Source organism: Paralichthys olivaceus, chromosome 1 (genome assembly GCF_024713975.1).
Source record: "Paralichthys olivaceus isolate ysfri-2021 chromosome 1, ASM2471397v2, whole genome shotgun sequence".
In the NCBI taxonomy this organism is placed as follows: Eukaryota; Metazoa; Chordata; class Actinopteri; order Pleuronectiformes; family Paralichthyidae; genus Paralichthys; species Paralichthys olivaceus.
This window is the reverse complement of record NC_091093.1, coordinates 16,219,446-16,232,582: the sequence shown is the minus strand read 5'-3', so window position 1 is coordinate 16,232,582 and position 13,137 is coordinate 16,219,446. Positions and strand designations below refer to the sequence as shown.

At 45.1% G+C, this 13,137-nt stretch overlaps 1 protein-coding gene across 2 annotated transcripts in view; it reads right to left on the bottom strand.

Moving 5' to 3' along the window:
- Positions 1–13,137, bottom strand: part of gse1b (Gse1 coiled-coil protein b) — a 163,981-nt gene that overhangs the window by 103,958 nt on the left and 46,886 nt on the right. For both annotated transcript variants that reach the window (XM_069523062.1, XM_020098786.2), the window contains exon 2: positions 8,747–8,894. In XM_069523062.1, the coding sequence (XP_069379163.1) occupies positions 8,747–8,894 (148 nt within the window). The remainder of the gene's footprint in view (positions 1–8,746; positions 8,895–13,137) is intronic.

Below are 13,137 nucleotides of genomic sequence, written 5' to 3'. Positions count from 1 at the left end.
AGGTTGACACCAGTTGAGATTCTCTGCGGTTATTGTAAACAGATACCTCGCACTGGGTTACGCCTTTGACACACACGTTCAGCTGTACAGAGACACACACACACACACACACACAGAGAGAGAGACAGAGGTGCTTCAGAATGAGGTCAAGGAGTCAGCGTTGAACTGTGGAGAGGATCAATAGAGCTCTGACTGTCTTTGCACCTCTTGCATCCCTCCCACATGTTCGAAGCCTTTTTCAGATCTCTCCATCCATCTCTTTTTTTTTTGCTTCTCTTCTCTCTCAATATTTTCCTCTCAAACAAACCACCACCATATTTACAGTAGAACTGAAGCCTTAACGCCGAGGCGTTCCTTCGGGCCCAACATCTCCGTCGGTCGCACAGACATGCGAGAACCTGTCTGGATTATATACTATCTCCGCTATGGTGTGGTATAGTGGTCATCACTGCACACGCAGGTGTCTGGGCATGTCCCAGAGGCTGTGCTCATGTAGGAGATCCATGTCAGGTGACTCCAACTTACTGGCACCCCACCAGCAATAGCCTGGATGTGATCGGCAGATGAAAAGAGAACAAGGCAGTGACAGAGCGGCGAGCGGAGGAGAGGCAGAGAGAACATGTAAAGGACAAAATGCTTTCTTCCCTGGTTGGGGGCATCTCATTTTTTCTCATTAGGGGAACTCATCTTAGCTCAGAGGATAAAAGGAGGACTGATAGCCGATATTTCTCTCCCTCTCACTCCATCTCTCCACTCCCTCTTTTTCTCCCACTGTGCACATGCCACCTAATTAATTACACCCTACCATCGCATCGCTACAACAACCACTGTCGGCTAATTAACAGCATGCCTCAATCGTGACCCCTCCTCAAGGGTTCTAGATGTGTTTGTGCACTCGAGAGATAGAGAGATGGAGGAGGAGGAGAAGGATTATATGTGTGAGACACTGTGGAGAGAAAGAAAAAAGCAGCAGGAGTGAAACAGTGAGACGAGGGGGTGCAAGGGCAGGGAGGTGGAAACAATGCAGCTAACAGGAAGTGGTAAGTATAGCAGAGGTGAGGAGGAATGCAGAGAGAAGGAGAGGAGCACTTAAATGTGACAGAGGGATGCTCAGGAGAAGAAGAGGAGACAAAAAGATGGAGCACCTCCTCTCCACACCCAGCTGGACTCGATCAGCCAGGCTGGAGCCGGGGAGGCTGGTGGGGAGTCCCAGCTACGGGGTGTCTCACCACGGAAACGTCACTCCCAATTCCCCTGGAGTCTGTGTGAGCCTGGCCAGACCTCAGTACTGCTGCAGCTTGCTATACGCCAGGCTCTGTGGCTCCGACTGCCCCAAACACACTCCAACTGATTGTATCGGGGAGAAAAATGGAGCGAGGCGGAGTCTACGCAAGCACACACACAGGCTGTACAAGCTGGAAACCACGTACACCACATGAAACATCCACATGGCCGAATTGAGAGTGAAATAAATGAAGAGAGAGATGTATTGGGAGGGAGATATAATTTGTTTAGTGCATGTGATTGCATTAGTGTGAGGGACATATTATTTTTCACCCACGTCACACTAAATGAGAAGCCAAGCCCAGTGGGGTAATCACAACATTAATAGTGCTTGACTGGGCTGAGACAGACAGTCAGAGACACACATACACTCACACAGACACACACACTATCACACGCACATTTCCTGTGTCTCTGTTCAACAGTTTACGTCCAGAATGTGCACAGAAGGGTGGGGAGCGAGAGGATGAGCTGAAAAACAGAAGAGGGGGACCACAGAGGAAGTGAAATATACGAGAAGAGGAAAGTCATTTTAAGATACATTTCAAAAAGGTAACTGGAAATCGTTTATTTTATTTAGTCACATGATCACAAGTGGGGATTGTTAATAGCTTAGAAAGAAGCTGTTTAAATGGATAAGCCCATATACATTACTGCAACTTTGAAAAAGTTTAATAATGACAGAAGAGATGAAGGTCGCTCAGTGTCATTAACATTTTCATAGGTTCATGTGACGACCAGATAATAGAGGTGAAATAATTAGAAACTCGTATATCCTCCTTAAATATTTACTTAAATGGATTTTTACATTTCTATTCCCTAATACAATAATGAAAATGCATAATCAGATTAATTATAATAACAGTGACATTTAGATACTGTCATTATGAAAGGAAAATGTAGAGAAAGAAAGGGACAATGAAGAGAGAGAAAGAGTGAAAGCTAAACAGAATGTACTAGTAATGGGCCAACAGCAGAGTGGAGAGGCCATGTTCGCTGTCAGCCATTAACACGGCCAGGACTAAATTATTCACTGCACTCTGTCACCTTACAAGCCTGGGCTAACTCACTCTAAAGAGGGCTGTGTGTGTGGGTGCGTGCATGTACGTGTGAGGGTGCATGTGAATGAACAGCAGCTTGTCGAGAAAGCGGTAGAGAAGGATTCCTGTGAAGAATGGGCTCAGTATTGCCATCCAGTGGCTAGAACGAGTAAGATACTGGCCAGTTCTATTAGAATGTCCACACCCACACCCACACCCACACACACACACACACACACACAAACACACACACACACAGGTTTGCGCAGTTATCCTTATTAAGACTTGCATCATCTGCGATTCACTGTGGACACCCAACCAAAACCTTATCCCTAACCATGACCAATTCACCTTAACCTAACCAAGGACCAGTCTTTATGGTATAAAAGATCCTAAAGAGAAACAAGTGCACACAGACACACACACACACACACACACACACACCAAACTAATCTATGTTTTTAGAAAATCATTATACTGTACAAGATCGTACCTTTAAATGGCCTTGACATGTAATAAAGACACACATACGAGCACATGTAATGTGTGTGATCATAAAAGGAAAAGGAGGAAGAGAACAGAGAACTGTTTTGTGTAGAGGAAGCTGATTTACATGCAGCCTGCTGATTTACTATGGAACAGGAGAGGCTGGTTAGCAGGAGCAGCTGGGCAAACAATACAACCTCACCTGGAGTCGTTTACATGGATTATGTGTGTGTCTCGATGCGTGTGTGTGTGTGTGAGGTTGTTATGTTGAGAAGGGTGTCTCCTGTTGCTGCTCTTCTTCATCATGTTGCTGAAAGTGCCGTTGGCAGGGAAACCAGAGAGAAAGAGGGAGATGGGAGATGAGAGACAAGTCAAGGAGCACAGTTTCGGGTAAGAGCAAAACGAAATGGGGGAAGAAAAGGCAGACAAATGAGAGGGAAAAATAAAAGCAGAGGATCTTGGAAGAGAATGGCACTAGAGGCTTTGGCAGGGACGGGGAGGGGGGCGGTGGTGGCGGTACAGGAGAGCGATAGAGGAGGGAGTTAACAGAGGGGAGTCAAAGTGCATGCGACGGTGTGACCCATGCCTCCCACTGACAAGCTTTATTACAGTCCCACCTGCAGGGAGACAGCAAAAAGCACTTAGCCTCAGCCAAGCCGCCTGACAGCGGAGGACAGTCAGAGTGAGGGAAGGAGAGAGAGAGAGAAAACTAAGGATTGGAGGGAACAAAGGAAGGAGGTAGAGAGGGTGGAGGTGGAGACGGGGAGCTGAAGGGATGATTGAAGTCATGGGGTTTCAGACAGGAAGGAAGAGGAAAGGAGATGTGAGGGAAGAGGAAGAAATAATGATAAGAGCACATGGAAGAACAAAAGGATAGAAATGGGATCCAATATTACTCAGTTATTAGATAACAGGACCGATTCATCCTTTTGTTCAAGCTTATTAATTGATCTCCATTCTCTAGCTCTTCAGAGGCAGCAGATTGTTGTATTAGTTATCTTATTAGTATCGTTATTTTGTCTATCTGCTGGAAATAGACAGATAACACAACACAGCCAGCTCTGAGTGTGCACGGCAGTGAGGCTTGAACACCTGTTTCCTGGTGAATGTCAGGTCAAAGGTCAGAGTCTGGAGATCTCTCACTAAGTGGTCATCTCTTTGAGGGCTACTGCTGAAACATGTTTGTAATATGACCTCCCTGATCCTTGACCTCCTTTAACCAGCGGCCTCACCTACACCTAAATATAGTTTATCCCCTGTCCAAAAAGGGGAATTTGCTTGCAATGCTGTACATTGAATTTCATATATAGAAACACACATATACATTTATTCTGAACATTCCCCCCAACTCAGATACTATTTGCGGTCATCATTCAGGGCAACTCATGCAATCCGTGAGGAGGAAATAATTATGAGGATGAAATTAAGAGAGGTTTATTACTTCCTGAACAGCGACAGCTCTCATCTATTAGCTTCTCCAGCCTGCTAATGTATCCGCTGATGAGCTATGGCCAAGTAATGACGTGCTCGGCTGGCTGTGAATCTATAGGTCTCTCCCCAAATCTGCTCTCTCTGGCTCCCAGGCTCATGGGTGGAAAACCACAGTCACTAAATCAAACCCATCAGGAGGGAGAGAGAGTGGTGGAGAGAGGGAAAGAAAAAGAGAGAGAGAGAAAGAGAGTGTGTGGGGAGGGGGTTGGGGGGGTCTAGCTGTCTGTTTCTCAGGCTTTCGGGGACAGGAATGTGTTGGAAAGGGTACAAATCAACTGGGAGTGACTGCACAATAAGGTCAGTGTGACCAGAGGAGAATCCTGACTCAAATGCAAGACATGCACAAACACACACACATGCACACAAACAAACACATTAAACCCACTAATGCAAACACAGTGCGGGATTGAGTCGGGGCATAACCCCGTGCCCACCCTGTGAGTGGCTAATAACTGTGGCACGGCGCCAAACCCACTGTCTCCTGACTGATTCTCCCCCCATGCCCGCCAGGACTGGCGCCACCCTGCAGAACAGAGCTCTGTTTCTCAAAGACTCTGTGATCATTACATTACTGAATTACTCAAATAGATGGATGAAAAAACAGCAACGCATGCAGGCCGTCGAGCTCGTCCGACCCCCTGAACAATAACATGCAATGGAAGAGACAATGGGAATGCTGTGCAATTAATATTTGCTTCTTGAGACTGCCTCTGCTCATACAACTCACATAGACACACCTCAACGCCCAGTGAGCCGTGCTGGAAAAAAAACCAGGGCATGGAGGTGGCACTCTGCCAAAAGTGGTGCTGCCAAGGGACTCCGAATACCCCGGCCTCCAGTGGCATTTAAGTCACACACACACACTCGCACTTCCATCTGCCGTGCTTCATGGGAGCAGTGGCAAGCTTGTCACTGTCAACCGAAGTTAGCCCACCCTCCTGCCATCCCTGCAGAGAGGGAAAAGAAAAGAAGATAAAAGCAGTAGCAGTGGAGGAGGGAGAGGAGCAAGCAGTGGCATTCCTCTCCATACCTCCTCTGTCAGCCTCCAAATCTCTCTGTCCAAACACACCCCCACCCCCCCTCGCTTCAGTGTCCTTGTCCTCCTCTCACCATACCTTCCCTCCCTCTCTCCACATGCTCCTGTCATCCCTCAGTTGTATTCTTTCTGGCACTGCTCCTCTCATCGCTCCACCTGCTGGTCTCTTCTCTGGACAACAGATAGAGGGACGGACGTCTCTAATCACCCTCCATCAAATCAGACAGCTCCTCTTTAATAATGTGCTCTGCTAACATGGATGATGGGGATTGAACCTGGCTGCTGTGTTCTCCATGCGAGACTCGTAATGTGAAACGTTAGCTCGAGCAGAAAAGCTACAGCTCGGACATCGATCCTCCTCCCAAGAAAAATGCCGGTTGGCCGATATCGGGAATCACCCCCCCTCTGTGCCCCGACCAGCACCTACACTCTGTCCTCAGTGGTGCTCCGGGCTCCCACGGTGGGTGATTGTAATTGTATTGAACTGGCCAGCAGCCAGAGGCACAAGCCTGCCCGGTCCAGCTGTGCAGCGGCAATCAAAACACACTCAGAAGCTTTTCTCATGACAATCACATCAGCAGCATGTGTAGTTCTTAAAGAAAAAAAACATGCCAAGACACATATGTACACACAGAATGTGTCTGAAAATAGATTCGCTCAGAACGACAGATGCAAAGACAAAAGACTGTGATTAGTTAGTGGATGAGAAGTAGAAGGAGCTGAATGTGTTGTAGCATTGACGATACATACCATACATTCTGCCCTTTACATTAGTCCAGTGTGTCCCTCCCTCCTTGGCCCTTCACCACTGACAATGAAGTATTGACTGTGTGGTTTCTGCATGTGAAGCTTTCAGCGTAGGTGTTCATGGGTCGGCTCAAACGTCACATTTCCTGTTCATACCCCTGATCGCTCTCTGATAAGGCCTCACGATGGACCGCAGAGTGTTTAGACACCTTAAATAAGAACTGACTGTTGCTTTTCTCTGTTTGTGAAACTGCATGTTCTGATTACATCATATAAATGATCTCTCTGTGACATACTCAAGTTCACAAATATCCACAACTAACCCACGATGCAGTGTCAAAGTGCAGCCTGCAAACATTTAAAAAAGAGCTACAGCATTTAAACCCTTAAATATTCACACATTTAAAACCCATGCAGAGAGGAGGCTTCAGTGGACAGCAGGACTGCAACTGTCTCAACCGATCAGCCTCCACTCGAGCTGTTGCGTTGGGACCCATTTAATGCTTTAAACCCAACAGTCTTAAGATCATGACTGATTGTGCACCTCTCTCCTCTGCTCTGTGTGAACACTGCAAGCGTGTCTCGTGTCACGTTCCCAGCCTGAGCGGAGGAAATGGGCCGTGTCATGTCAGTGTGAGCTGCGGAGCAACACATGATGGAGAGCACTTAAATAACTCATGAAAACCCTGTTCTCAACCCACACTGGAACGCTGAGTCCTCTGCATGTACGCGAGTATGTCTGTGGGTGTGTGCGGTGGCCCCCTTTGTCATGACTGTTTAACCAAATGCCTTTGAGTGTGTTGTGGTTGAGCTAGTGTGCGTGTGTGTGTGTGTGGGGGGGTGTTCAGTTGGAAAGAGAGCAGGAGATGAGTTTCTGTAAACGACAGGGGGGCCCTCACGGCTAAACAGAAATAGCCTCAGAGAAAAAACACAAAGAAGCCTGTGCGGGAGAGAACTGTGAGCAAGAGCGACAGAGGGAGGGGTGAGGAGAGAAAGAGAGATGAAGTGCAAAAAAAAAGAAGGGCGAAGAGTTATAAGAACAAGTTTTTACAAAATTCCTTTGTTTATAAGTGTAAATTTTTGCATGAAAAAGACAAAGGGAGAGGAAGTAGAGAAGCCCAGTGAAAAGGCAGGATATACGCTGATAAGAGCAGACAGCAGCACTTTCCACATAAACGCACTGAGCTCCAAAACCAAGTGTAGTGATGGCCTCCCTCAGGGCTTACGCTCTCTCTCTGTCTCACAAACTCACACACACAAGCACGCACGCACACACACACACACACACACACACACACAAACGCGTGACTGCCTCATCGTGACATCTTCTACCTCATCTCTCAGTCTCACTTTGTCACTACCATCCCGTCTCTCCCCAGCATCCCAACAACCTGGTTATTCACCTCTCTAGCATCAACACTAGGAGATGTGAGATGACTGTAGAAGCCACAGTTCAGTGATCTGAGCTGAGGTTGGCAGTCGCAGAAAAACTGAAACTTTTTAATTAACAAGAGAGGGATTTGAAAAATACAACGCAACTTTAATGTACAACGGTGAGTTTGAAAGTATTTGTGTGTGATTTGTGCAGGTTTTCTTGATTTGTTGATAGTTAATCAAAAGGTAAAAGTGAAGAGAAAAAATCATTATCATCTCCTATCAACTATTTCACACAATTTGTAACACCAAAAAGACTGAGATGGTGATGGGTAGAGTAGGTAGGCATACTAAGATGAAATAAAATGGTGTGTGTGGTGAGCTACAAGAGGAGGAGGTGTAAGAAGACATGACACATACAGCCAGAGAAGAAGAACTGAAAAGGAATTTGGCCATTCTTCTCTTGAGCCATCTCATCTCATTCAATCCAGGGGTGTCACTACTTCCTGTACTGCCAGAGAGCAGGGTCAGGGGGCCCCTGTTCAGACCTGGTATCTGTCTCAGGTGCTCGATCACAGAGGGACAGCTCTGAGTACTGGTGGGAAACTAGTGAGGACGCATTTGAGATCTGATCAATCAGACCACATTCTGAGGTGGTGGCCACACTCTTTTCGCTGTGTGAACCCAAAAGCATCCTGGGCCGCCTACTCAGCTGACTCTACTATTTTCTATACTTTTCAGTGTTTCACATACATTGATTTATTTGTGGACACTACCATACTATATACTATATTGATTTTAATGTTTGTTTTCAAATTGGGAAATCTTACTTTATCATAAAGCTGTGTATGACACATTGATTCACTCAGTCAGAGACGCCTGTGGAGACACATTCTAATGTCAGATTTGAACCGACAAACTCGGAGCTGTCCACTTTTGATTGGCTCACTCGAGATGCATGTTAACACCAGGTCTGAGCTGTGTCGATGTCTGCTAATACATCATTTTTAGGCATGGCTCATTCTTTACGATGTACAGTATGTTGTGACAAAAAGTTGCACAGAGTGACAAGACCAAGAAATGCAATATAAAACAAGATCAACGTGTTGGATAACACTGCTGGTGGTCGGAGAACAGCAAAACAGAAATTCAACTGCACAGATATACAGAAGATGGTGTGAAGTGAAATGTGTAAATTATATGGTCACATAGAAACATTTTCACATAGGAAAATAGAAAACAAGGAGAAAGCAAAAAACATGACAACATTGTGGAAGGCAACACTCACTGGGAAGTGGGTGGTCGGCGTGGTCAGGTTTCTCCTGCTCCGAGGTCACAGGGCGAGAGGGAGTGTGGTCGCCTGCAGGCTGCGAGGGGCCTGAACCTGAGTCCACCTCCTTACTGGTTCCAGCTGTACCCTCAGTCACAGCACTAGCCTGAAAGACATGAAAACACATGATTAACATCCATGATGGATTTTTGTTAAATTGGGGTATCCATTTGTAAGATAGAGACGGACTTAATTATCCCCCACTGAATCAATGAGTGACATCAATACAAGTCCCTTTGATCAATTAGCAACATCCAGAGATACAGATTCTGCTAAAGTGTTACATGATAATGTTTCTACCATTAATCAGACCTAAACAATACAAATATATTTATAATGAAAACATAGCAATTAATCTAACTCCGTCATTGGTGTGGCTATTTTTAGCTGCTGTCACAGTGCTCAGATATCTGCTATAAAAAGACAATAGCTAAAGGGGATGCAGCGCTGGGTGAAGAAGTGTCCCTTCCCTGAAGTGTCAGAGCCGCAGAGCAGACAGACAGACAGAAGCAAAGAAGGAGAGGAACAGAGGGAGAGGGAGACTTTTCCTGACAGCCAAAGTCTGCTTGGATGTGCTCTACTTTGCTCCCCTCCACAGTAGAATAATGATTTAAAAAAAAGAAAGAAAAGAGGGATGAGGCAGCTGGAAGAAACAAGTTGACCATGAAAAGAAGAGGGAGAAGCAGAGGGTGGCTGTCAGTGAGGAGAAAGAGAGGAGCGGGGGGAGAGTTTAAAAGAGGCTGTGATGGCTCCCTCCATTGACGAGTAGCAGAGAGACAGGCAGGGGAGGTGCAGCGCATCTTAAGACAAAAAGGCACCCAGGGCTTATGAAATATACATAGCTCTCAGCCGGAGACAGAGACACAGAGCGACAGAGCAGGAGGGCCCTGAAGACTGATGAGACGCCGCTACCCCGCCTAAACACACACTGCTAAAAATAAAACACACAGGCACATTTCTAATGGCTTCTCATGAAGAGCCAGGGGGAGGTAGTTAGTTTTAGTGGAAGCGTGCGTGTGCATCTGTGTGCCAGAGTGTGTGTTGTCTGCTTGCAAGTGTTTGTGAGCATCAATGTGCATCCACGCCTCATCCTGCAGTTTTACACTCGAGTGGGACAATGGCAACTTTGACACAAAAACCAACAAGCGTTTTGGCTGTTGGCCTGTATGTAAATCAATCTGCTTGTCAAGGTTTTGTTTTCTTCTTTAGATGGAAGTTAGTTTCAACTGCCTGTTCTCAGACCGGCCCACCTGCCCCCTCTTCAGGCCCAGACAGCTGCTTCCACCGCAACAGTCAATGAAAAAAGCATTTAAACCCACCTCCTCACTTTACAAGAAAATCAACCTTTGTTAAGGCTAACAATTCACCTCTCCACCACACTCCCAGTACATGAGTGTGTGTGTGTGTGTGTGTGTGTGTGTGTGCGTGCGTGTCTTATTCTCCTCATTAGACACACTGGGTGTGCCTCCGCAGACTGAATCCTGAACCTATCAGGTGTAGGTAAACAAAACATGTGCAGGTAAACAGCCACGTCTGAGCCTGGAGATTACGTCCACTGCAGAGAACCTGCACAACCACAACCTTCCCAGTCTCTTAGTGTCTCTTCAGCCTCCACTCCGTCTAACTTTTGGAGTAAAGAGCACATTGTGAGGGGCTGTATAAGGAAAGATACAGAGAGTTGCTCTGTCAGGTCACGGCCATAAGCTTTCATTTAATCACTGAGATATTGTTGAATCTCTCATCTTACAAAACAGATGGTAGAGAGTAACAGTTGGTATATTGGTCTTAAGAAACAAACTCAAGCCAAGATTTGATGGTACACATGCAGCAGTTGTTGCCACTGTGGCTCTCAAATGACTCATTTTAGCTCATATAACAGGAAGAGGCATAATTACTTAATCTATGTTATTGCTCAACAGTGTTGTGGGTGCAAACACTGGATTGCTAACAAGAATGAGAGTCTTCAGCAGGGGTCAGTGTGTCAATTGACTTGCCAGTTTCTGTGAAACTCAAAGTGGATTGGAAAGAATTAAAGGGGAAATATGAACCTAAAATAAGCCATAATAAGATCAAATAAAACACCTCTTAGAATTTGCATTTTTAAGGCAGCAAATTTATTTTTTACGAAAAACATAAAGCCTTAAATGTATTAATGGCAGCAGAGTTGCCAGTCAGTGGTCTGAGTGGTTGGTGGGCGTACAAAGAGCTCAGCTGTAACAGCAGAGTGTGGTTCCACAGTCCTCTCTGTGGTCACATTAAAGCTGCAGCTCTTTGCTAAAGGTTAGGGAAAGATCACGGTTTTGGTTCATCTACATTGACACCTTGTTTCTGACGCCCTGTGAACTTTCCTTTGTATTAAAGTAGGCGGCCCTCTTTCACCCACCTTTACCGTGAGCTGTGAGAGCATAAAGGTAGCCATAAAAACTATTCAAAATGCAAAGTGGTCACAACAAAGGGTGGGTGTCTTGCTAATTTTGGCAGAAACAAATAAGTAAATGTGTTCTTGTCACAATTGTTTCATACAAACAATATAAGGGACAGCAGTTTGGGGGGAATCATGAGCACCGGTTTTTTCTATCACACCACAGTACATGATCCTCCAGACCGACACTTCATGGACTCTATCTCACTGTGCGTTCACGTGGTCACGGAATAATCCGCAAATTTACTTCCCAATGGGGAAAATTCAAGTGAACTCCACCTCAAGTCTGCAAAACAACCTGGAAAATCTTGACTTCATCAGTTTTAAACCAATTAAAGTAATTTTACAATCAGCTGTAAACAGTAGCCTCTTATGTCAACCTTCAAATGTTACACTTTGTCATTTTGAAAACTGTATGTTTGTCTCCCACAAGCACCGAACACCACAAGAGGTTTTTATGATTCACTTGCATATATACATTGTACATTATTTATATGCCTGTGACGACTGATCTTTTTTCTCTGCTCTTCATTATTTTACAAATAGTAGAAAGAGGTGTTAAGGTTTTTAAACACTCTCAATGCATAAATACAAGACATTTTGTTTACAGCATCCATGTTTGTTTCCACATTCTGTCTTCAAAGCAAATGAACACACCAAAGTCGGAGCAACGACTTCACAATTCAGTAAATGTGACCTACTGAGGAGCCTGTGAATGCACAGTCAAGCACAGATTGATAGTTTATAGTCACAGCCCGAATGAGGAGGTTTTACAGTTCAGAGTGAAAAAGAGTGAATAGCTCCATTGCTTCTTTTCTTTTTGCTTGTGTCATTTGGTTTAATGTGAAGGTTTATGCCACTCTCTTTCTAGTTCAGTTGCATGTCATGTGTTGCATATTCATTCATATTTTAATGTATCCCTTCCAGGCTGATTTGGAGAGGCGGTGAGGTTCTTCCAGTTCATACTGTGCCTGGGATAATACATACTTGTGTTCACATTAAGAAATCCTCAAACCTGAAGAACATCAGTTTGTCTCTAACCCTCTGAGATGACCCATCGGAGCTAGCGACAGGTGTAACCGACCTTCGTTGTCATGGTTACAATAACACTCACGATGTGGTTAGGTATAAGCAAAAAAACCTACTCTCCCTGATCACCCAGCTAGCATGGCAACAATAACACGTATTACCTCTGTAAAGAAAGGTATTAATTGCCCATCGATTTGCTCGTTTGTTTGTCAGCAGGATTACGTACAAACTACACAACGGATTTTCAAGAAGATGGATGAAAGAATGGGCCACGGGCTAAGAAAGATGTCTTTAAATTAAGGTGTGGATCTAGTCAAAAATGTCATAAGATGGGACATTATTTATTTTTTTATATTGTCACCAATTTCCCAGAAAAAATATTCGTGGACCTAGATGGAAAGAAACAGATATATTTAGGAAACTGATATCTGTGAGTTTGTGGAATTGTGTGCATTTTAAGAGAGGGTTGAGCTCAGTGGTGGTATGGACTATTTCCTAATTTCATAGAATGACAAATATGAGATGATACAGCTTTATTATGCTTATTTTAATTCATGAACTGTGTGTGACTTTGCACATGTTGATAAATGCTCTGTGAATGGAACAGGGACAGGGAAATGTAAAATAGAGCACAAGAGTCAGGAGGTGAAATGAGAAAGATCTACAGGGGTACTACTAATTGAGGTTAATTCCAAAGTTCAGCATTATCATCTCCAATCAGTGAGGGGGAAAGTTGGTAATGGATGATGTCGCAGGACAGGGAGAGAGCCTGCCAGCCTAAATCACACGACAGAGAACTGTGTGTCCTCAAAGGATCACAAGACATCAGCAGCCCAGCACAGATCATGATGGGAAGCTGTAGATAAGTAGAGGGTGGGGAGGGCCTGCAGGCCTGCAC